The sequence below is a fragment of the Pyxicephalus adspersus genome, chromosome 11 (assembly GCF_032062135.1).
Source record: "Pyxicephalus adspersus chromosome 11, UCB_Pads_2.0, whole genome shotgun sequence".
NCBI lineage: Eukaryota > Metazoa > Chordata > Amphibia > Anura > Pyxicephalidae > Pyxicephalus > Pyxicephalus adspersus.
The window spans coordinates 23,982,406-24,007,839 of NC_092868.1; the positions used below are offsets into that span (position 1 = coordinate 23,982,406).

General features: G+C 38.5%; 1 protein-coding gene across 1 annotated transcript in view; it reads left to right on the forward strand.

Moving 5' to 3' along the window:
* Positions 1-3,205: 3,205 nt before the first annotated feature.
* LOC140341023 (cathepsin D-like) overlaps positions 3,206-25,434 on the forward strand; it is a 62,799-nt gene continuing 40,570 nt past the window's right edge. The window contains exons 1-3 of the mRNA XM_072426522.1: positions 3,206-3,450; positions 15,883-16,027; positions 16,366-16,489. Of these exons, the coding sequence (XP_072282623.1) occupies positions 3,389-3,450; positions 15,883-16,027; positions 16,366-16,489 (331 nt within the window). The 5' untranslated portion in view covers positions 3,206-3,388. The remainder of the gene's footprint in view (positions 3,451-15,882; positions 16,028-16,365; positions 16,490-25,434) is intronic.

The window sequence follows — 25,434 nt, forward strand, 5'->3', positions numbered from 1 at the left end:
CTCATAGATTCAGGGTGTTTGGTGAGTTCAAGCTATCTGAGGAAGATTGTCAGCAGTGGTTGTCATTGTTTCGTTCAAGCCAGGCATATAGGGTCTGAGGAGTGGATCAACTACTATTTCAACAACTGGAGTCAGAATAGTGTGTTTAATAACAAAGGCCCAGTTTATGAAACAACCATGTAGAGCAAAATGTCCAGCCATTACAATCTGCATGGCTTTCCACTGATCTGGAGTATCATTCTTTGAGAGGATACTAATAGCAAGGCCAGAGGGCTCATGACTCCTTTGAGTGGATCAGAGAGAATGAGGTGCAAGTAGTTTGTCTGTTCCCAATACCCACGGATAATCTGAATGACGAGGAAGCACATGGCTGGCTTTAATCTCTGCCGGGCAGTTCAGCATCTTCTGAAAGTTCTAATGAAGTTTTCAGACAGCCTCCACAAAGCATGTAAGCTGCTGAACAAGTGCCCCAAAGGTGATTCCTCACTAGGGTCTGTCATCGCTGGGTGATACTGTCAGGATGTTAATCTAGCCCCAATGTGTAGAAAGTCAACTAAAATGTTACCCTATCGAATCATGCTGTGCTTATAAAGGTGCAAAGATTAGGCTCTTGTCAGAGACGGCTCTAGGATGGTGCCACACAGGCAAGTGATCTGGTTTTCATCACTTTTAAATCCTTTCAATTTGATAAGATTTCAGGATGGTCATCAGCAGAGAATCAAAGCACTGGAGCTAGCACAGAAGGAAGTGAGTTTTGTTTAAATAATGTGATGACATGTGCATGTCAGTATCCCCACACATCTATGCACTCAGGGCTGTGACAAACATGTGCTTGCAATGCAGTGACTCTTTAGGCAATATTAGTGTTACTAATTCTAGTAAGTGAGTTATTGAGTTATCATAGTGAGTTATATTAGTAACTAGAAACGGTCAGTGCGATGCAGAAAATGTAAATTATCCAGACTTGAAACTGAGTCAATCAAGCTCTGCAACTTGCAGCACAGTGGCTGAGTGGCTGGCACTCTGACCTTTGCAGTACAATGGTCTCAGGTTTGAAACACTGCCAGGATGCTATCTGCATGGAGTTTGTATGTTTTCCCCATGTTTGAGTGGGTTTCCTCTGGGCATACTTGTTTCCTCCTACATCCCAAAAACATACAGGTAGGTTAATTGACTTTCTTTGAAATCTGCTGATCTCTGCAGGTGACCCATTAAACCCACAGTCTACGGGTAAACTCTCATTAACCCTAAACAATGCAAGTGTTAATTTAGATGTACCTCATCTACACATTATACATAACTGCTTATCCATAGGAAGGCACCTTCCTGTCCTACCCACCTTGATATCATCAAGTGACCAGGTATACCTATATTCACATCCAAAAGCTGCTGATCTCTGCAAGTGACCCAATAAACCCACATCCTAAAGGTAAACTTTCATGAACCCTAAACAATGCAAGTGATAATTTTAGATGTAGCTCATCCACAAAATATATATAATTATTTATCTATAGGAAGGCATTGTCCTATCCTATCTATCTTGACATCATCAAGTGACCTGGTATACCTACATTCTCAAGGTATACCCACTTTATTTATTTATAACAATCTCCTACCTATCTATCTACTTATGTATATACTACATTTACAACCCATATCCTCTACTGTCTTTAGGAAGATACGGTCATATCTTACTTACCCTGATCTCTGCAATTTACCTTTCAAACCTACATTCTTAAGGAAGACACCTCCTATCCTACCTTCTCCTACTAACATTTGCTGATAGATGTAAGGATATACCTATACTCTGTAAAAGAACGTGCTAAAAAACAAAAAGCATTTTCAAACGGATGTTCTGACAAGCACATTAAAACATCTTGGAAAAGCTCAAACTACTATATCAAATATTGGCTATGTATGTATCTACCAACCTTTACTTATTTAATTTGACCTTTATTTCTATACCATTACACCTAATCACACCTTATGATTTACCTTTAGCATTATCACCAGCAGTGACTCTACATTTACAATCCCCTATGTGGGACATGTTCCTAACTACGGGTACGTTAGTAACATATATACAAAATGTATAGATGTTCCATTGTGGAGCCCTATAATCTGAAAGTATTGTTTGAATTACTAACTTCTGAAAGTATTGTTTGAATTATTAACTTTAAACATACCCAGTGGTGTACCAATACCAGTTGAAGTCATAGAATATTTGCACTATAATCACTGTTAAGCATTTTCCATTTTGTTATGATCTTGGACACTATGTTTATATTTATATACATAGGAACCACTTATTATGATGATGAATTTCATTTGATTTATTTCAGAATGTATATATTATGATTTAATTTTCTATATGTTGTATATTCCTGACATGTTACATCTCTATACATATAGACCGTTACGCACTCATTAATATCTATCCCTGAGGAAGCCCTACTTGGCGAAACGCGTCAGATTATTGCGCGCCACGGCACGGTCATATGAACGGTTATGCGGTTATGCTATTAACCTTTTGATGAAACGTACTATGTATAGTATGTACAAACATTCTGTCTTGTGAAATGTTAACAGGACAGAAGAAAAAAAAAAATTGTTTATGTGTGTTAGATGGCTTATGTATAGAATAATCAATCAATAGAACCTCTGAGCCTCAAACCTCTTTCTTTTCTCCACCCATTTACATGTTGAATATAACCTAGAGGTGGCTCACTTTAATTAAACTACACATATACATTCATACAGTGAGGGGAAGTAGAACACATCCTATACAATTTCTTTGAAATTAGCCTGAGGCTGTGTTGCTGAAGACATTAGATTTTGAACCTCTCTGGGGGATAGTTAAGGACATGACTATTGACATTGTAAAGCAATGCTTAATATGGCACTGCTATATAAATACAAGGGAGTGAAAAAACTCTATACAAAATGGAAAAGAATTAAAAACAATGCAAGCTGGGTAATAATGATCCTTTTCTAATGTTATCTGTAGTAGTCTATGCAGGAAAAGTTTTGTGTCATGTTCCCCTCTGTTCTAGCAATAGTTAAATGAAATTGACCCCCTTTTTGCTTCAACCCATTATAACTAACTGTCAGCAGCTTAATCTCATGATTAGTCAGTCATGTGTCATGCACTCACTAATTATCTCCTAAATGCTATGACCACAGACTGACAAGCGACAAAGCCAATTCTACGGTACAAAAGCATGTTTAAGGCTGCCTGCCCACTGGCTTGCGAAAACCACTTAGCAAACACTTAGCAAAATGTAAAAGTTGACTGTGCAACCCACAGAAGAGGAAGCACTGTATATTGAGTTTAACTACCGGCCTAACCCTTATTCCTAGCATCTGAAAGAAAGGGAAAAGAAAAGCAATGAAGACTCAAACCTTTACATTTTTTGTACTTCTTGTATTGGGGGTTAAAGCAGTGATGCGGTAAGTAATGCATGTAAGTAATGTGTCTAATTCAGTACCTTTACACTATTATGCAGCTAAGCCTGCAATGTGTAATATTGTCTCGGACAATCAGGGCCAAAAGAACACTTTCGGACACTGATTGTGTTTTGTTTAATATTAATTTTTTTTGAAAAATGTAATTGTTTAAAATATGTTTTTTTGCTAAATATCAATTGAAAAAGATAAGAAATGTTAAAGTGACAATTTAGTCTAATGTTAAAAGTATTTTCACCATTTTCTTGCACTAATATAGACCAATAATACAATAATTAACCTATAGTGAGGATTTTGTTACTCACCCCTTGATGTGGACATCCTTCTGCTTTTTTTTCCCTCCAGTTGGAATGTTCTTTCAAATGTCATGCGCACTACATGGGTTCGATTGGTTCAGAAAGTTCACTTTCCTTTCAAATGTTTAAGACTTTGGGAGCTGATTATTGAAAACATTTTTTTCTAAATTTGGATTCATTTAAAATGCATTACTGAGTTTTAAGCATATAGTTAACTAAACTGTTTAATTAGGTAATATTCAGATACCTAAATCTAAACTCAATAACAAAAATATAATCTATCACAGTTTACCAGTCCTGTGGTGGCTGCATTAGTTTTATTTTTAATTTAGGTTATGTTTTATTTATTTTAATTTGATGGTCCTGTCTGTAACGCCCTTTGCAACACATGCTTTTGTTAGGGTTTACAAATACTTTAAGGACATAAATTCAGGGGATTTACTTTTTTTTTTACTGATAATCTTAAGATGTACAGGCTGGAAAATATAGTTGCTGTTGCTGCCTTCTAGTTCTACAATGCTTGTTGCTAGAATGTTAAATTATTAATTGTTACTTGTTTCTATATGTTCTGAATCATAACCCTGGAACAATTATGCAGATTACAACAAGATTACATTACTTGTTGTTTACCTTAAAGTATCGATGCAACCAAGAAGGTTTTTATGTGGCAGTTACTTTAAATGAATACAGATGGGTATTTTTATGGCAGAAGGTGGTTAGTAGAAGTTTCTTAACTGAGATACACTCACTGGCTACTGGCTACCTTTCTAGTGATAGGTTGGATCCACTTTGCCTTCAGAACTGCCAAAAATTATTCATGGCATAGGTTCAACAAGGTCCTGGAAACATTGCACAAAGATTTTGGACCATATTGACTTAAAAGCATCACACAGTCTCTGAAAATTTGTTGGCTAAACATCCATGATGTGAATCCCCCTTTTCAACACATCCTAAAAGTAATCTTTTGGAATCTAGTGACTGCAGAGGCCCTTTGAAAACTGTGAACTCATTTTCATGATCAAGAAACCAGTTTCAGTTTACTTAAGACCTGTGCCATGGCATATTATCCTCCTGTAAGTAGCCATCAGTAGATAATTACACTGCGGTCGTAAAGGGGTAGATGTTACCATCGACAATGTTAAGGTTGACTGTGGCATTTAAATGATGATCAGTTGGTAAAATCACTAAAAACTGCTTGCAAAAACTGAACATAGTCTAATGGTACATGCCGGGTTTCTGTTTGTAATTTTTTTCTCCGTATAAACATACCCTTGTTTTGGTGCATAACTGGTTATACTACAGACCATGTAAAAACCCTGCAAGAATATTTGTTGGTTGTTAAAAAAAAAAATGTAACTCCACACACAGTCTTCTCTGTCAGCAGCAGAGGTCATAATAATGAGGGAGATTAGTGATATGAGTTTCCTGGCCAAAGAATATAGTACCTGTGTCGTAGTAGATGCCAAGGTTAGGGTGCTGAGCCAGATACTGGACATAAGTATAGGAAGTCTACCAACATTAATAATTTGTGAGGGCTAATATCACAGGATCCACTGAAAAGAAATGCGAGTAGGTTACTAGTACCAGAGGACTTTCTGTGTTAGGAGATTGCTGGTACGTGCAGGGATTACTGAAGTTTGGAGATCAGCAGCACTGGCATAAAGTAGGATCATAAGGCAATTATATATGTGTTTTTGCTGCATTCCTAACTAGAATTGAATGCTGGTGTACTACTGTAAACTGCTTTTTTAACACTATTGATAAGATTTCAAACATACAATATAGAACTTGAGGTTTATTAAAGTAAAAGGTTCTTAAATGTATGAAAAGCACATACTAATGGCCATTTGAGGGATCCGAATCCTAAAGCCACACATCAGACAGCCATCAGTGCAGACCAAAATTTTATAGCACCATCCATTCTGTGCCACATGAGATGGGTCTTGATAACAGTTAACATATGTGGCACTAATCAAGAATGGTGTGCCAATGTATGCCACAAAAATATACATGCACCCTTTTTTAAGCCCACCACAACGTAAGCCTATTGGTACATGCTGTAATTATGTGTTGGCCTGTGATTCTAAATAAATGGCACTGCAACACACTGCACAAAATTCTGTGTGTTACCATTGAAGTGAAGTGCACATTACCTCAATGCACTGCATTTCACAGTACATGAATACAATAGTACAATGAATTTCAGTTGACTTGTGCTTTACATCATCAGGCGATGAGGTCCGGGAGCGTGCACAAAATCTGGTGCTCAGTTGCATCTGCCTCAACCTTTGCATTCAGGTCTATGAAGAACTCACTACCCCTGGCACACTGGCCCCTTAAAATACCACACTACCCCTGACACTGAACCCAAATACAGCAGAAACTGTATCCACATCTTATACATTTCATCCCAGAACCTCAGACACTATACCTTTCTGCCAGCCAGCACCCCTTCCACTGAACCCCATTGCCTCTCAGTACTCCAGACATTGCACCTTTCTGCCAGCCAGCATTTCTCTGCCAATCAGCACCTCTTACCACTGGAACCCTTACTCTGAACCCCTTTCTGCAGCTTCCCAGCACTGAGCCCCACACTGCAGACAATTCTTTTATCTACCAATCCGAACCTTTTTTCCACCCAGCAAATCTGACACTGCATATTCCACACCTCCACCCTCTTGTCAGCTTTGCTGGAATGCCTAGAAAATAGGTGAGGCTTAGCCTGGAATTTCTGGGCATTTTTCCATCATTCTCCTTACCTAGGTGATATCACTGCCTCTCCAGTGGAGTAGAGAGCAGTGTATTCTTTGAAGGGGGGGGGGGGGGGGGTTAGTAGTACTTATTTGGTCTGATTTAATAAAGCTCTTCAATACTAGGTAAGACAGACAGGTCTCATCAAAATAATCATTGTTGGTTATATGTAAAAATCTCATGATCAGGCCAAATCGATATTTAACTGTGCCAAAAAAAGGGGTGGCAAGTAGTTTGTTGGTTGACCAGTACCACTTCTGCAGGGGTTTCCCCACCACCCTCTGAAGAATCACAAGGCACTGAAAAAGCCAAATATCCTTTTGGGTGATAGGTTCCCACTTTCTGGTTTTGGACAATCTTGCATGTGGAGCAACCAGCTGTTGCGCTTCGCCATTCAGAAATAGCTCCAGGTAGGCCAGGGGGTTGTGCTCACAGTGCACCTTCAGGCCAGGGGCCCCAGTAAATGGAAACCTAGGGGGCACAGGCTGGGCCTGACGAGTGTCAATCGTGCACCAGGTGTGCACATAACCAACCTCCATAGAGTCGCTTTCACTCGCAGTCTCGGTCTCCTGTCGCTGTCACTCGCAGTCCGATGAGAGGTCTCCAGGCGTTCCATCACTATCAGTGGACTCCACAAATGACTCCAGATCGCTGTCTGAGAACTGTTCTAACACATCTTGGGTGGAAAGACGCCTTCTGGAGCTTAAAGCCATAGCAGGGGTCAGGCAGGCGGTGATGTCCGGGTCCAGGCAGAGGATAGGGCAGGCAGCAGGCAGAGAAGCCAAAGTCCAGGCAGAGGTCAAGGCAGGTGGCAGGCAGAGAATGGTCAAAATTAGGCAAAGATCAGCAAAGGTAATAGCAGACAGCAGACACAGTGTTACACACTAGCAATCCAGGGATTAACTGGTAATTTTTAAAACTGTGATTGTGTATTTACCTTGTGTTTATTTTGTATTATTTTGTATTGGACTGGATACAGGAGTTTGTATTGAATCCAATACAAAATATTTGAAATTCTCGCCACGTCGACGGGCACACGCACCAACGTCAGCAGGAATCGCCGAGGGATGCATACACAAACGCTGATGGAAGGAGAAGACTGGCATCCGACGCTGGAGATGGGCATCCAACGCTGGAGATGGGCATTGACACTGGAGAACTCTGCTGGAGGACAGGATCCGATGACAGCATACTGGAGGATGCCAGCGACACCAGGTAAGCAACGCTTGATTCTATTTTTAGCTACCCTGAGCCTAGTTTGGGGTAAATGTTTTCAGCAAGTTTTTTTACCCTGAACTAGACTCGGGTAACCACCCAGGAGGCTAAGGGCGTCTCTCTGTGACTTGGACTGGGAGAAAATATTGTCCTCAAAGAACACTGAATAAAAATGCGAATGTTTCAAGTCTGTTCTACAAAAGCACACTGAAAAATATATTCCAATGGGTAATAAGTTTAAGAGGCTAAAATTTAAACCTACGTGGCTCACAGCTGATGTTAAAAAAGCCATAAGCAATAAAAAATGGAATTCCAAAAATGTAAAAATGAAGGATCACCTTCATCATTTGAAAACTATAAAGAATATAACAAAAGATGTAAAAAGAAGATAAAATGTGCAAAGCTTCAAAATAAAAGACAGATTGCAAAGACAAGTAAGGCAACGCCCCCCAAACTTTTTTTAAATATATTAATATTTTATTAAAATAATAATATATATTATTAAGGATTAGATCTGAGCATGTAGGCCCCTTAACCACCTGGGCATTACACTGATGTCTAGTTTTCTGTTCCAAAAGCGTTACACTGCTTTTCATGAAATTTTTTTTTTTAAATTGTAGACCTGTAACTTACAGAAATATGTCCGAACAGGGTTCTAGTAGATATCATGAATATAAAAAATGTTTGAAACACAACCATGTAAAAAAAAAAAAATACTTTTAATAAAATTAAATAAAAGACATAAAAAATCAGCTTAAACAAGAATACATAAATAAATAAAAAATACTGAAAATGCGATAATTCGTATACTGTATAGTAATATATTTTTCTAAAACACCTCCCTAGTGTCCATCACATACCTATAGACAAAACCACATAAATACATTTTCTATTATTTTGTATTGGATTGGATACAGGACTTTGTATTCAATCCAATACAAAATGATAACAAAATTCAAACTCTCATTTTGTATTGGATTGAATACAAACTCCTGTATCCAATCCAATACAAAATGAGAGTTTGAATTTACCAATTACATACTTTGTATTTATTTTGAATTATTTTGTATTGGATTGGATACAGGAGTTTGTATTCAATCCAATACAAAATGTGTTTGAATGAGTTGGAATTTGAATTTCCAGCACACGCGCCGACGTCATCATATGCGCCGACGTACACGCTACGGAGGGAGAAGAAGCCGGCCGGCCGGCTTCTTCTTACCGGAGAGGGCACCCGAGGCTGGAGGACGACGCTGGAGATAGACGCTGGAACACGACGCTAGATGATCGCAGCGGGACCGGGTAAGTGATCGATAAACCCGAACTTTTCTCACTGTATTTTCATACAGTGAGAAAAGTTCGGGGTTGTAGATAATTGTAATTATTTTAAACCCGAACCAAGGTCGGGGTTATCGCTCGGGTGGTTAAAGGATGTCGCTGGGTTGGTAACTGGGGATAAAGAAAAGGCAGATTTACTAAACACTTTTTTTAGCTCTGTGTACACAAAGGAAAATGGCAGAGCTCAAGTTCAAATTCATAATAGCAATGTCACTGCCACTAAATTGAGCTACAATGGCTCAGACTTGATATGATTGAAAAACAGCTGGGAAAAATTAAGGTTGACAAAGCACCAGGACCCGTTGGATTACATCCATGTGTCCTTTAAAAAGCTGAGCTTGGTTATTTCAAAGCCAGTATTTCTGATTTTTAGAGACTCTTTAGTCACTGGCAAGGTATCAATGGATTGTCGTAAGGCCAATGTGGTTTCTATCTTCAAAAAGGGAGCAAAGTCATTACCAGGTAACTACAGACCGGTTAGTTTAACGTCAATAGTTGGAAAGGTCCTAGAGAGTTTGATAAAGAACCACATAGAGGAGTTTCTGCTAGAAAATAATATTATAGATGATAGTCAGCATGGCTTCAAGAAAGACTGAAGTTGTCAAACAAATTTACTCTAATTTTATGAGGAAGTAAGTAAACAGGTAGACAGTGGAGTAGCAGTTGATATAGTGTACTTGGACTTTGCTAAAGCATTTGACACTGTACCCCACAGACGGGTAATATGCAAGTTAGGGTCAATAGGTTTAGAAAAATTAGGGTCAATAGGTTTAAAAAAGTAAATCTGTAAATTGATAGAGAACTGGCTTAATGATTGCATCCAGAGATTTGTAATCATTGATTCATACGCTAAATGGTCTAAGGTTATTAGTGGTGTACCCCAGGGTTCAGTGTTAAGACTGTTTTACTGTTTAACATCTTTATAAATGATATAGAGTTTGGAAATAAAAGTACCATTTCTGTGTTTGCAGATGACACCACACTATGTAATGGAATTAGGTCCATACAGGATGTCTATAATCTACAAGCAGACCTGGGTGTACTGTTTGATTGGGCAGCCAAGTGGCAAATGACATTTAATATAGATAAATGTAAAGTTATGCACTTGGGGGCTAACAACATGCATGCCTCATACTGTCTAGTGGGAATACATTTGAAGGAGTCAGAAATGGAAAAGGATCTGGGGGTTCTGGTAGATCATAGAGTTAATAACAGCATGCAATGCCAAGCTGGAATATATATAACCAGCAAACCACTTTCTTGTAATAAAAGAGGAATAGACTGCAGAGATGGTGACATAATCCTACCCCTGTACAAAGCATTGGTCAGACCACATCTGGAATATGCAGTCCAGTTTTAGGCACCAGTTCTCGAAAAGGACATTGTGGAATTGGAGAGAGCGCAGAGAAGGGCAACTAAACTAATAAAAGGAATGGAGGAGCTCAGCTATGAGGAGAGATTAGCTGAACTGAATCTATTCTCCCTTGAGAAGAGACGTTTAAGGGGGCATATGATCACCCTGTATAAATATATAAATGGTCCATATAGAAAACTCTATTCCCTATTCTATTCACTGTGAGATCATTACAAAGAACAAGAGGGCACTCTGTGTCTGGAGGAAAAGATGTTTGAGCTCCGGATAAGGAAGGAATTCTTCACTGTAAGGTCTGTGAAAATGTGGAATCGGCTCCCTCAGGAAGTAGTTTCAGCAACTACTATAGATTGCTTTAGGAAAAAGCTGGATGTTTTTCTAGAAGCACAGAATATAACTGGGTATTAAGGCTTTAAAGTAAAAATAACAGTGACTGTTGATCCAGGGAACATCCGATTGCCTTATGGAATCAGGAATTTTTTTCCCCTGTTGAAGCAAATTGTACCAGGGTTTTTTTGCCTTCCTCTGGACCAACTATGTCTTATAGAGTTTTATATCTGGGATATGTTTATTTCCCTAGTGGTTGAACCTGATGGACCTACGTCTTTTTACAACCTGACCTACAATGTAACTATGTAACTTTGCGAGAACCTGGATGATCCAGCAAACCTGGAATGAATTTCTAAACTGGCATTTGTAATTTGTTGGTAATTGTTTTCAATCCTGGACTAGATTCATTTCAGGTTTGCTGGATCACCCAGTTTTACCCACAATAGTCTATATTTTCCTGTCTTGGAGAGTTTATTAAAACAAGCCCATTGTGTGTGTTTTCCTAGTGGTAGGTGGAAATCATAGAAGTCCAACATCCATATATATTCTTTATGTCTTTCACTTTCTAGGTAAGCATTTATATTTGAAATACAATGCAAATATTTTCTACTCTACTTAATAATTGAACCTTCTAAATTAATATTTTGAACATGAAATCTCTATATCAGACTGACACTAAGGGGTAACTAAAATTTAGTTTTAATTACCGTATTTTCTTATAATACTAATGAACATTGCTACAAAACTATTGCTTAGTTGATGGAAAAGGATTCAGTTTTACTTTTCTGAACTGTAAAAAGAGAACCCTTCTGCAATAATTATGTGTTTATAAAAATCCAGATCTCAGTTTATGAGTTGTTTTTTTATTAGTATGACCTTTCCTCTGTAGTTACATGATTGTGATTGCCATTGCAGAATTGTCAGTCTGTTAGGATTTAACGCCAACATAACTGCACATGTTTAGTGCTGGTAACAGACACAAAAACGCTTCTATAACAAAGCTGCTGTCAAGAGCACATAAAATAAAAAACTTAGCCTAATGAGTTTTACATTTCTCCAACAGTATGCAGAATATGTTAGTTTCCCAGTCTTTGTTCTGATGGTTGGACCTCTATGCAAATATACAATTTTGTGGTTACATCTTTCACAGTCACCTCTATCTACTTTTTTTCTTACTGGTTGCCGATCTTCAGCCATCTTGATTGGTCAGGCCAGGATGACATAACTCCCACACATGCAAGCAGAAGTTCATTTATTTTTTTTTTTGTTTGTTTGTTTAAATAAGTAGGTAGGTAAGAATGTTTTGCTGCAGAAGAAACAAAAACCTTTTCCAATAACAAAACTCTGGCAATTTTTATGAATCTCAGACCTGTGTTTTCATTCTAATATGCTCCACTTTTTTAGAATCTTAAAAAAAAAGCATCAAGGTTGTTTGTTTAGTGGTGTAAAACCAAAAATAGGCACAGTAGTAATGGCCACATTGAAGACCATTATGATAGATGTTTTGTGCACTCTTACACTGCTGCTAACACTACATGTGCTTTTCTGAGAAGTTACTTTGGCACTTACATGTGTAATATGTGATCTTATGTCAACATCCTTCCTCTGTACAGCTTAGTTGTTGGGTATTATGAATAATGGTGAAGCTAACTCAAGCTGTAATTGGGGTACCTAACATGAATCTAGAAAAACTACATCATTTGAAATGAGAGAGCAATTTACATGCACAGGAAAAAGAAAGTACATCTGAAACCAAAAAAAACCAGTGCATCATTCTACTGAAAAATTGTTCAGAAGTTGAAAACATTTAAGGCAGTGGCCAATTTTCCCTACAATAGATGTCCCAGGACATTTACTCTAAGGTCAGATCATGCAAAGCTCCAGGGAGTTGTAAAACAAATCCCAGGAGCTACATCTCAGTCTCTACAGGCCTCAGCATGTATAATGTTATATGTTAAGGTTTATGACAGCACAACTAAAAAGAAAAATCTTGTTTTTCCTTGCACTTGATTGGGTATTCTGTTCAAAATGAACTATCAGCAAAAGGGTGAGGATTTGAGCTTTGTTTTGCAGCCACATGACCTGGGTACGTTGAAGTCCTTGGCCCTGATTTATGAAAGCTCTCCAAGGCTGGAGAGAATACACTTTCCTCAGTGAAGCTGGGTGGCCAGGAAATGTGGAATTGATCTGGTCCAGAATTGAAAACATTTGCTAACAACCAGCTAATGACTTTTAGGAAATCCATTCCAGGTTTGCTGGATCACCCAGCTTCAATGATGAAGTGTATTCTCTGCAGCCTTGGAGAGCTTTAGTAAATCAAGGCCCTTAGGTCAGTTGCAAACTTCTCTGTATATTAAAGTATTCTGTAATCAAATGTGAGGCCATCTGTATGATAGCTAACGTTTGACCAGATTTTTTTATGTTTTCATATGTAAAACCTTGGAATTAAAAGAGGATTGTTAGGAAACGTTTATCAAGCCAGCGATTCTGTGCTGTGCCCCACCACAGTATTCCACACGCCCTACTTTGTCCAGCAATGCCATTTGCAGCAGCAAAGAGAATAAAGAAATAGCAGCAGGCCCTGCTTCCCTTCACCTGTGCAGCCCAATGTTATTTATCAGAATACCTTGCACACACTATGAAGCTGTGCACAGCTGAAGGGGATTTTAGAGGCAGATTAGTTCCTCTTTCTTGCTCTGCCATTGGCTGCTTGGAATTTATGCTGCCTGGACCGACCTTTTGCCTGTGACTCCGACTCTGCTTGTGTCTTTTCAGAGTTTATGCATAAGCCTTAGGAAACTCTTGCAAAGCAAAATGACAGTTTCTTCACAAAAGGACCCCCGCTGCATATATATATATATATATATATATATATATATATATATACCCCCTATAAGTATAATATATATATATATTATACTTACCCTATCACCACTACTCACAACTCTGCTGCAATTAGCACTAAAAGTAGTTGGAGTTGTGTTTTCACTTCATTGATCATGCAACAATGTTCAGGATTGACACTGGATTATAATATAAGGTTATACATTTTCAAGGAGGACATTGGTGGTCCTTCATGAGCAAGGTTACACTTTCTTTATATTCCAAAAAACATTATTTGTGAATAAAAAATGTTTTATGTATTTCAGCCTATAAGTCATTTAGAGTCATTGTAATTATATCAGTAATAATTAGTCAATGCAGTAAAGACAGAAGAAGTGGGGCCTCCCCTTCTATTAGTTAGTCCAGGGTTATCTACCCTTTTATATAGTAGTAAGTAAAAAATGTGGTCATAGGCCTGCTTTAAATGTTATGGTCTAGGTTGAGTGCTAGATATTACTGGGTTGTCAGTGGTTAAAGTAGGTCTTACTTCAAACCATCTTTCAGCTTCCCAAATGCTGCAGCTGGGACAAAACTAGTAAATACACACACCTAAGCCTTTCTACCTGTAGCAGTTAGGGGCAAGGGTGGCATTACTATCCTTTCTGCACATTTACAGGGACTGCTGGGTAGCCCAAATCCTGCAAGATGACATTCCATCACAGTGCAGTACAGCACAAGGTGCAAGTTTTTGAATGGAGAAGAGTTTTTATTTTGTCTGTGTACATTATGGAGAAGAACCAGGCTCTAACTTGCATGCATGTGTGGGGAAATTCATTCAGTCCCAAAAGGCCCAGGGTATTATTACCAGGACACCAGGCACATTCCCAGCAGCATAAGCTGAACTGTAAATGTTTTCTCAAAGGAAGACAGCAATCAGACAGGTAAGTACAGTCATGGCCAAAAATATTAGCACTACTGCATTTGTCAGAAAAAGCACCACTTCTCCCAGGAAAATTGTTGCAATTACAAATACTTTGATATTGTCATATTTCTTTAATATATATTGTTTATTTCTTTTTTTTTGGCACTGGAAAAACTCAAAAAAGCTGAGAAAAAAATCTTAAGACATTCCACACAAAAATTTAAAATGGGCCTGGATAAAATTATTGGCACCTTCAACTTAATATGTGGTAGCACACCCAGTATTTTTGTGACTGTATGCTTTTGTTTAGAAGTGACATAGTCTGTCCCTTTTTGCAATAATGACCTGCCTAATTGAACATTTTTAAAAAGTCGGACTTTCTATTTTAAGCCTTCCTGAATGTTTTTTTTTTTTTTTTCATTAGGATATTGCCTAAATGTATTGGCAATTATAGTAATAGGGGGAGATACTGTAAATGTGTTGCACTGTTGCTGCACACTACTTTACTGTGCAAATATGTGGTGACCTAATTGACCGTTAATTTTCAAAGTGGAATATTAGACCCAAATGACTGCAGCTCTGTATTCATTATTACTTAAGAAAGCATGTTTAAATGCAAGCAGTGTTGGTATCATTTTAGTCCCTGGACAGCAACGCTCAGGCCAGGGGAGGGAAAAACAGAACAAGAATCTAATCAGTTCTATTGCATGGGATGGATCACATTTGTAGGAGGAGGGACTAGAGCGATAGGGGCCTGAACTCCCTGGTCTGTTACTTCTTTTTTCACTCTTCAGTCACAGGGTGGGGGAGAGTCAAGACCTATACAATTTACTTATTTGTAGTACAGACAAACCTACCCCATCCAGCAGATCCATCTAAATTATAGAAGTGGACAGACATAAATACAAAACCTTTATTCAGTAAACCAGCTCCCTTTATGTTTTTTATAGCTGTTTCAACCTGGAGTTGACCTTTAAGCTTCCAGTGCTGAAATTAATCCTATTATCTGTAGACTAACTTGTATACTTTTGTTCAATCTACTAATGATTTCCCTTCACACTTACTTCCAATCCAATCATGTTAATGGATCAGTAATCAAACCATAAGTGAAATTCTGCCCTTTTTCATTAGGCCCAACAAATAACTTTTAGGTGCCCCCCAAGACTAACTTCCTATTAAGTGTTTCTGGTACAGATGTGGCACTAAAAAGTACGGGAAAACCCTAAGAAAGGGGGTTTTGGAAATAACCTTCTGTCACAAAGCATGCAAGTATATTAAGCTTTGCCAATAATACACTTTATGCAATATATTGGCCAGGTAATGCAAGTTCATGAAATAACTATATCACTCCAATGTACTCTCCATTTCAGGATACCACTGAAGAAGTTCCAGTCAGTCAGACATACTCTGAGCGAACACATGACCATAGAGGAACTCAGAAGCAGATCTGTGGAAAATAAAGTTTGGAACGAGAAGCTGGCACAAGTTCCTGAAAAACTCATCAACTACTTGGATGTGAGTAACTATAAAAATGCAGAATAATAATAATCCTACACAATAATTATTTTTTGTTTTATAAATTGTTATATCACTCAACAATTCATAATAATTCAGATAAAGTAGAACCAGATTTGTGTAACAGTGCCACAGTCCTGTCCAGTCCTCTGACCTTGGATGGGCAAATTTCTTCCATAGAATGATGGGTGGACCTTATAAAAATTAATATGTAAATTTAGTAAAGGTTATTTTTACCCTTATTATGTTTATTAATCAGGAGCTTGAGGCTCCCAAAAATATGCTTTACTGCAAAATGACAGCCTAGTTGAAAACATTTATATTTTTTCCCCTTGCAGGCCCAGTACTATGGTGAAATCTCCATTGGAATTCCTCCACAGAATTTTACTGTCATTTTTGATACAGGCTCCTCTAACCTCTGGGTGCCATCTGTCCACTGCAGCTTCTTTGACATCGCCTGCTGTGAGTAACAAAACAAACACAATTGCCATCTCCAGCACCTTTGGGTCATGTATTATAATTCTCTCCTAAGCAAACTCATTTACTAATGAAGTATTTATTTACAGAGCCTAATGAGTGCCATCAGTTGTGCTTAGGAATGTCTGAGATCTCCAGGGGCCAATTAAACCTGATCTTGGTGTAGAAATACTTAGAAGGTATTCACCTTCATATTAGTTACTCTACATATTATTATGATCTCACATGTTTGCATGGGGAATAGATCATCTGTAAGATCCACAGGGGCCACTTCAAAGAGCCAATGAAGGCTTCAGTCAGAAAACTGGCCTTGAATCTCTCTCTGTCTGATCTATGATTGTTTAGCTATAATAATCAGATACTATCCCGAGGTTCATATAAATTCTATTTCAATGGTGCAGTCTTTGAAAAAAATGGAAAAAACTGAAGGAAATACATGATTGTAGTGGCACAGCCTTTGCAAAAAAAAAAGACAAACAACTAAAGGAAATTCTTGTATAGGATGGCAAAGCACATATAATCCATCATTCAATTTAAAATTTTCTTTAGTAAATTCTAAAATAAAAACTAAAGAGTCATATAAAACTGTTTATAAGGGAGCCTTGTAGGTTTTACTTAGTTGCCTTTTACACTGAGCTGGCCATTAAATGTGATGAGCTGTGGACAGAAATATTATACTCTTCATTGTCAGGGTATTGACCCCTGGGATAATCTTACATGCCTGCCCCTAGTTAAAGTATATCTAAAGCCAACCAATGAACTCTGCACTTTTCAGCTATAGCAAACCCTTGCTCCGCCTCAGTAGGTTAGGAGCACAAACCCAGCATGTGGTTGTCCTCAGAACTCCTTTGCACAAGACTAGGAGCCTACGGGATCCTTTGCACAGGACTAGGAGCCTACGGGATCAGAACAGGGGACACAATAGGAGGTCACACAGTCCAGGGTTAGTAACCAGGTGATCCACAGATGATGATGCAATACAGGACAATCCAGGGGAGACATGATGCATGAGGCATATGGTCTTAAACAATGGGAAAAGACAAAGTAGAGTTAGGGGGTCACAGGTAAAGATGAGTCCAAACAGCAAACAAAAAAAGGGTCAGGATACAGGTTTTTTGGCAGAAAGTCACAGGGGCAGAGAAGCTTAACGTTACAATAGGCAACTAGTGATATATACATGAGAGGCTTTATGGGACTAGCAGCAACTCATTGGCTGAAGCCCATACCCTCTAATTCCCTACAGCTGTGCACAGTATCTCAGAAATTCTGAAATAGATGGGAGAGCATTTCACTAGAGGGAGATTGAGAAAGCTGCAAGCTATAAAGAGAGGAAAACAAGTTACTAGATCTCATTTGCTGCTGCATGCAACAGTGATGGAAGGTATATACTGGGTGAGCTATATTGCGGTGGAGGGATTATTGGTAAGATAAGCATCTCCTAACATTTTTCCTGTCTGTTATTTTTAGGAGATTTACCTTTGTTTCTGGTCCTAAAAACCAAAGTGAAAATAAGAGAAAATTCTCTAAGATTAAGAGGAATCACCTCAAAGGGTTTAATCACAGTGGCAGTCAAATTATGATGCAGTGCCTTATATCAGCCTCTAGGTTTCCAATGGTGTTTTGAAAGTACAGTGGACCCTCCAGTTACAACTGGCCTGACAAATGAACATCTTGGGTTATAACCAAAATGTTAGTTTTAAACTATAACCAAAGTCTTGAGTTACGACCCTATTGCCGACAGAGGCCAATACATGCAATTGTAAACAAAGACCTGACATGCCATGCGTGCATATGTGTCAGTCTGAGCCAAGATACGCTGTTTGTGCAGTGTCATCGATTCAGTGTCAGTGCAGTGCTTTATATAAATAATTAAATTTGCTAATTGCTTTCAAAATGGCCCCCCAAAAAGCAGGAAAGGAAGCTAAGAAAGAAGGTATGGGAAGAAAAAAGAAAGCAATCACAATTGAAAAGAAAGGTTATAGCTAACTTTTAGAAGTTACACTGGGGAACTGTTCCAGACGTGCCTCCAGATTTTCCAAGATATGGATTTTACCCCTATCAAGTTTTGGAAGGAACATCCTCTAGGGACTCTGATATCTGCTTTGAAGAAAGTGTGGCCTAACATTATAATGGCGAGAAACTTTAAAGATTTTGTAGTGGGGCCTGAGCCTGCAACTGACTGTCATGGTCCATTCCGTGACTGAGTTTAGAAGATCTGTAAGACAAGCTGCACGTGAGGTTATCTGACAGTCTCTTTGTTTTTTTTTTCTTTTTTAGGGCGGTTGATAATGTCATAGATTATGGGGAGGGGGGAAGGTTCACCAGAATGAACACATAAGGATAAGGACAAGGGACTAGGCCCTCAACAGCTAGGGAGAAGGAAACGGTCACACCCTACGGACACCCTTATTTAGCCCTGACTCCTATCAGTATGAATATCTCCTGAAGGTGGGACTATTCATACACTGGAACCTAGGCCCTAGTGGCCCTGAATTGCCCTAGGAATAGTGACTGGGCTTGAGACTACTGGTTTCTTCCCTGATGAAAGAACCAGCATCTCCCTGAGGCCTAGTAGCAATAGAACAACAAAACGCCAAAAGCAGTTCAACTTATCTTAAATAACAAATGGAGGAGCAGGAACCCTGAAGAGGACAACACGCCAGCTCTTCACATCCCAGAAGTGAATATCAACCCCAAAGCATGAAGCGTGAGGCCAGACTAAATGAAGGAGCAGTAATGACCACCAGCTGCAGCTGATACAAGGGGTGTGGTCATTACAAACAACAACACAGAAACAAGTAAAAAGAAAGAGACTGTCAGATAACCTCACGTGCAGCTTGTCTCACAGATCTTCTAACCTCAGTCACGGAAGGGACCGTGACACTGACCCTGTGGTTGATGACATTGTCAAATATAGAAGTTCTTATGGAATATAGAGATATATGTTCTCATGGAAGGCGAGACTCCTTCCGAACAATAACCACCTTCCATTCATCCTTCCCCTCCTCCTTTCCTGCAAGCCAAAAATGGTAACTTGAATGGTGAGTACAGTATGAAATTGTTGTTTCTGGCAGGCTAGGCACATTTTATAACTTTTTGGTAAGTACACTAGGAAAATAGTGGTGTATCTGGTAAATTACACACAATAAACAACAATTTTTTTTTATTATGAAAAGTTTTGGTAAAGGGTGCTTTGGGTGGTTCGGAAGGCATTTTGAGTATTTCCTTAGGGAATTTTAATATTTCTTTAGGGAAAAATAGTCTTGACTTACAAACAACTTGAGTTAAAACCAGCTCTTGCAAACAAATTAGGTTTATAAATAAGGGTCCACTGTAGTTATAAAACCCCTAAAAACCACTATAGGAGTGAAAGTTTGGTATGTGATCAGTTTCTAAAGGGATAGGATTCATGACTACTTAGGTAGTGTTGCCGAGCCTAAACGTCTAAAGATAAGGAGAGGATGAAGAGAAAAGTGGCTCTTTAGGGCAGTATTATTATAAAATTGATTAAGATCTTTTATTTATATTCAATACAATAAAATAAATGTCTTAACATACATACATATAAGGTTTTAGTACTCTGACATTATGAATCTAGATACATTACATCAGGTTGGTTATAATGTAAACAAAACCCCAGTGAAGTGAGGGTCGATATGGGTGATTTTCCTGTTAATGGTCTCTTCCGACGCGTTTTGCCCTCATGGGCTTCCTCAGGGGAGTTGAGACCCTACAATTTGTGGAGGTACATATGAATTAATAAATTGATATGTAGAATTAACAATTCATATAAGAATATTATTAAGTCATATAATCATATCAGAAGTCATAACTTACTTGGTATATTGACCAGGTAGCGATGTAAGTTAAAAGGATAGAAGATCAGTAATTGAGCCACTATGTGGTGGTAAGCAATTTCAGAATTAGGATTAAAAATATGTAAATGACTCTGTTCACAGAGATTATTGTGATAACATTAAACAAAGGTACTTTGTAATATTAAAGTCTTAGTAGAAGCTAGGAATATGGTTTCAAAGACATAATAACTATAGTATATATCAGGGGACATTCACTGTTCAAGCTTGATTTCCCATGAAGGTAGTCCTGTTAAAAAACACTGTTGGAATACACTTGGTGGATTGACTGCTTGGTGAGGATAAGGTATCTAGTATATAGGTGAAGATAAGATAACTGATACTAACTCAAGGTCTCGATGTAATATTAAATTATAATTAATATTAATATTGAGTTTAGGGAACTTACATTAGAGGTAATGATGTCACTAAGTAAGGTAATTATATTGAGAGGAGGTGATAATGCAAAAGTTTAAAATGAGGGGAAGGCTGAAGATCAAAGGGGTTGCATTTTTATCAAATATTCTTTTCAAATGGCTACAAAAATGACAGTGAAAGAAAGAGATTTTGATTTACTTGTAGAGAGATGTAAAATACTAAACAGATATTCGCTCTCTAAAGTGAGATGATGAATACTGTCAAAAAAATGGACATAAAGTAAGGTAACTGTCAATATAGACTAATATCCATTAGTATCATCTATTCATTAGAGTAGTTAAATAAGGGGGTTTAGGTTAAAAGGGTATAGGACGGATAAAGAATTTTTTTAGGTTGGTACTTACTGGGTAATATGTCAAATACCTTCTATGGTGTTAGAGAGAGATGAGGATTTCAAGTGCACAGGGAAAATGGGGTTGGATATTGCCTGCGAGGTGATAATGACAGATTAAATACTCACGTTTTTTGGATAAAAAGGAAAAGAGTGTCCTGCCAGCAGGCAACCAGCACAAAGGGCTGCTGCTGCATCCAGGACCTGCTTTTAAATGAACTGGCAAAGTGACTGTTGGTCAAATCACACATGCAAATTACGTAGAGTATGCAAATTAGGTTACATATGCAAATTAGTTAGCTATTATTAAACTAGTTCTGAACTCTCATGAGAGTGATGACGATGACATGGAAGGGGGAAAGTGAGTAAAATGAAGTAATTTCCGCCCTTAACCAGACTAGGGTGTGGACATAGAAAAAAAATTCTTATGACCAAACGAGGGAAAGTAGAGCAGTAAGCGCCTGTGTATTGGCACATCTGCACTAATAGCGTCCTTACAGATATGGGACGCCTCTCATCCCCGTAGGGGCACAGAGTAAATATCAAGGGAACACAGGGAGTGATGTACACATGATGTACGTATATCATACCTTACTTCTCGTCCTTTTGGCTAAGATCAAGTGTAGTATCCAATCTTTCCAGTGCTCAGGGTGGAACGGCGCCATATTCCTGGAAAGAATGCAGTGCACTAGTACCTCTGTTAAGGACGGTCTACTTGATGGTGTAGCTCTGTAAGGAGCCGCCCTATGCTAATTCCTTGGTCCAATAGAGAGAGGCATGGGGACTGCCCTGAAAAGGAGCTCCCAGATAGTGGACTGTCCTGCTGGTTGGTGCGGGGAAACCTTGGTCTGGTCATCAGGTCTTGAGAGCTATGCGAATCTTGCTTAGTGTTGTCCCCCTTGAGTGGTGAACTAGGGGTACCTTAAAATCACTTTGCGCCCGGGAACCCACTTTAATTTTTAACGTACACAGGCACGTCACAATGCTGATTTAGCACATCGCCTTTAGTCTGCATTTTTCTGTTTGTCACAGTCACTGGTGTGGTATTTGTCTGCCACTTTTGATGGAGGGTGCTATTCCCTTATGGGCTAGCCCTGAAGTCTTGGGGCGTACTTTGGTCTAACAGCCAGGTACTCTTCCTCAGTGGTAGAGTCTCTTCAGGAGAGCTCCCAGCTTAGTATCTGTTAGGACCTGCTTAGGTTGTCCCATAGAGAAAAGAACCCCGTCTGGCTTTGGCCAGAGGGGCTAGTAGGTCCGCTTCGGCTGGATGGACTCAGTACCCAGCCCTCATCAGGAGCAATGATATAAAAAGTAATCTTAGTAGAGATGAAACCCTGCAATAGAAATGCATCTAAGGGCTTTCGCCCTTAGTGCAGGAGTGACGAGGATATGATAAGCCTGCCTATCGCTGGGCCGGCTTAGGAACATTTTAGATCCTGATTTGGACAATTTCTTGTCAGAATTTCAGTATCAAAAGAGAAAGAATCTAATTCAGAAATTTAGACAGATCGGTGAAAGAAAGTCCACTCTCCATTGGCAAATTCAATTCTTGGAGAAAGATATTCAAGAAAAATGTAATCCAATGGGTCTCAGAGTTCAAATTTTTCCAAACATCCGGAAAACATTAAGACAGAATAGGAACAAGTATTAACTCATTGTTCAGAATCTTTAATGCACATTTTGATTAGTTAATACAAAAGTGAGTTAATTGACCTAGATCAGGAACTCACAGACACTGTCACTCAAAACTCGAAAATTGTAAATTGAGCTGAGGTGGGGTACACCTCACTTAAGAAACATTTGGAAAAATTTAATATGGATATTTTTAGTAAAAAATAACTCAAGTTTCAAAAAAAAAACAAATAGGCATTTACGAACAAAAGAGCCTACAAATGGGACACAACTCAAACTCACTTTTCACCCAAAGCACCAGTTCATCCTACTTCATATGCATCTTCCAACTTTCCACAACCCACTACCTCCACTCCCCCTCAATCAGTTTCACTAAACAATCCATTTCATCCACATTACACACCTACCCCCAACACTCAACAAGGCACCAAGAGACCCCAAAGTCTATCAAGTTCTAGTCCTCACAATTTAATCAAGAGGAGACCTTCATTTACCTCACTATCTAATATAGATACATACCCAACGTCTTCTATCTTAAATCCACCATGTATTCAACCCCCCATGGACATGAATTCTTCACATCTTCCCAATTTTCCTCCCTTGGATACCAAGTCTAATCATAATCAAACTCCACCATCCTCACATGACATACCCAATTTGTCACTTACCTTCTTACCTCTCCCCACACCATCATTCCCCCTCCCACAACAAGGAGCCATTCTTAAACCAAACATTCTTTTTTAGAACTACTACCTTCCCCGTTACCACCTCCCAACATCAGGAAGGGTTCGATGGACAATTTCATTCTCAAACCTGTCAATTAAATCAAGAACTTAAAGTTATAAACCTTTCCTCCTACAACCTTCATCCAGATGAAGTTGAACTATTAAGGTTATGACTTTCTTACTGCCCACCTGCCAACTTTGATAAATTTGAAGTTATTAAAGATTTGAACTGTTTTATCCGCAACTTAAGTTTGAAAGTTATGTTTGATAAAAGTTCTTATTCGAACCAACTGTCTTTACCAAAGGAATATGATAACTTTAATATTCAAGATTTCAAGAATCTGAAAGCTCCAACAATTGCTAGAGGAAAATCAATTACATGAATATGAGTTAGTATAGTTAGAATATATCACATTCCCCAACACCATTTCCTCTCAATTACCAAAGAGATGCCCTAAATCCATTCTTTTTACCCACAAACTACGCTTTATCCCCACATTGACACTTTTTGAATGTGGTTACACAGGATATTGAGAAAATAGCTCATGTACCCCATGATAAGGAGAACCAATTGGCATTAAAATATAGAAAAGCTATCAAATAAAAAGAAAATCGAGACATCGTAATTAAACCTTCTGACAAAGGAGAAATATTGCAGTCCTTAACACTGATCATGATGGGAAAATCTGTTATAGTATCTTGCAGAACCCTGAATGGTATATGACGATCGAAAGTAGAATCATCAAAACATTTTATGATCAATAATATACTATCTTAACCACAGCATTCAATAATGGTACAATTGACCGAAATTTGAAAGACTACCTTTACACAAAAAAATCTAATAATTCCCACTTTTTTACCCTGCCAAAAATACATAAAGATCCCATGAACCTCATGGGTCGCCCAATCATTGCAGGAGCCATCTCCTCCAACGCCAGTAAGTTGGTCGACTCATACTTAAGACCCATAGTCTTTAAATTACTCTCCTTTCTTAAGAACACTATCGATTTACTCAAACTGACACTGCAACTTCAAATTCCTCCCACTTCCTTCCTGGTTACCATCGATGTGGAATGCCTTTACAATTGCATATCACACAAAAAGGGTACACTTATTAACAAATTTCTTCAAGACCATTATCCCACCAACGATCACTTTATTGCATTAATTTCAACTTAACTACATTACATATTCACGAGAAACATCATTACATTTAATGAGGAATACTATTTGCAGACCCAGGGAGTCGTCATGGGCACAAAATGTGCACCAATGTATGTGATCCTCTATTTAGGTGAGTGGGAACAACAACTCCTTTCTAATCCTTCATATGACAAATACCTTCCCTATATCAATATATGGCAAAGGTATATAGATGATATTTTCCCTATTTAGTGAGGCTCTGAAAATCTGTTGAATAAATTCTTCAACAATCTACAAATATATAAATTTAATTTGAAATTCACCATGTCATCCAGTAAGACCAAGATACCCTCTTTGGATACCTACCTTTATATCTCTGAGGAACTAACTGTGAGGACTACCCTCTATAGAAAAGGAACGGCAGGCAATACAATCCTGCATTATCATAGCGCTCACCCTGAGCCTCTCAAAAGAAGTATACCCATTAGTCAATACATTAGACTAAGACGAAACTGCACTACTGAAGCAGATTTTGAATTAGAGGCCAAAGGCTTACAAAACCACTTATTGATTAGAGGGTATAGTAGGAACCTCCTTAAAAAAGCATATCAGGGGGGCGTGTCTGGCCGGCTGCAAGATGGCCGCTTAATCTTATTCCTCTTCAACCGCGGGAGCCATTAGCGACTACCACAGCGAATTTTCCCTTGTGTTACCGGATTACATTATACTCCAGAGTTACCTTTGAGTACTAGCGCCTGGAAAAGATGACAAAGTGGAAGAAAACAAAACCGGGGCCGCGGAAAC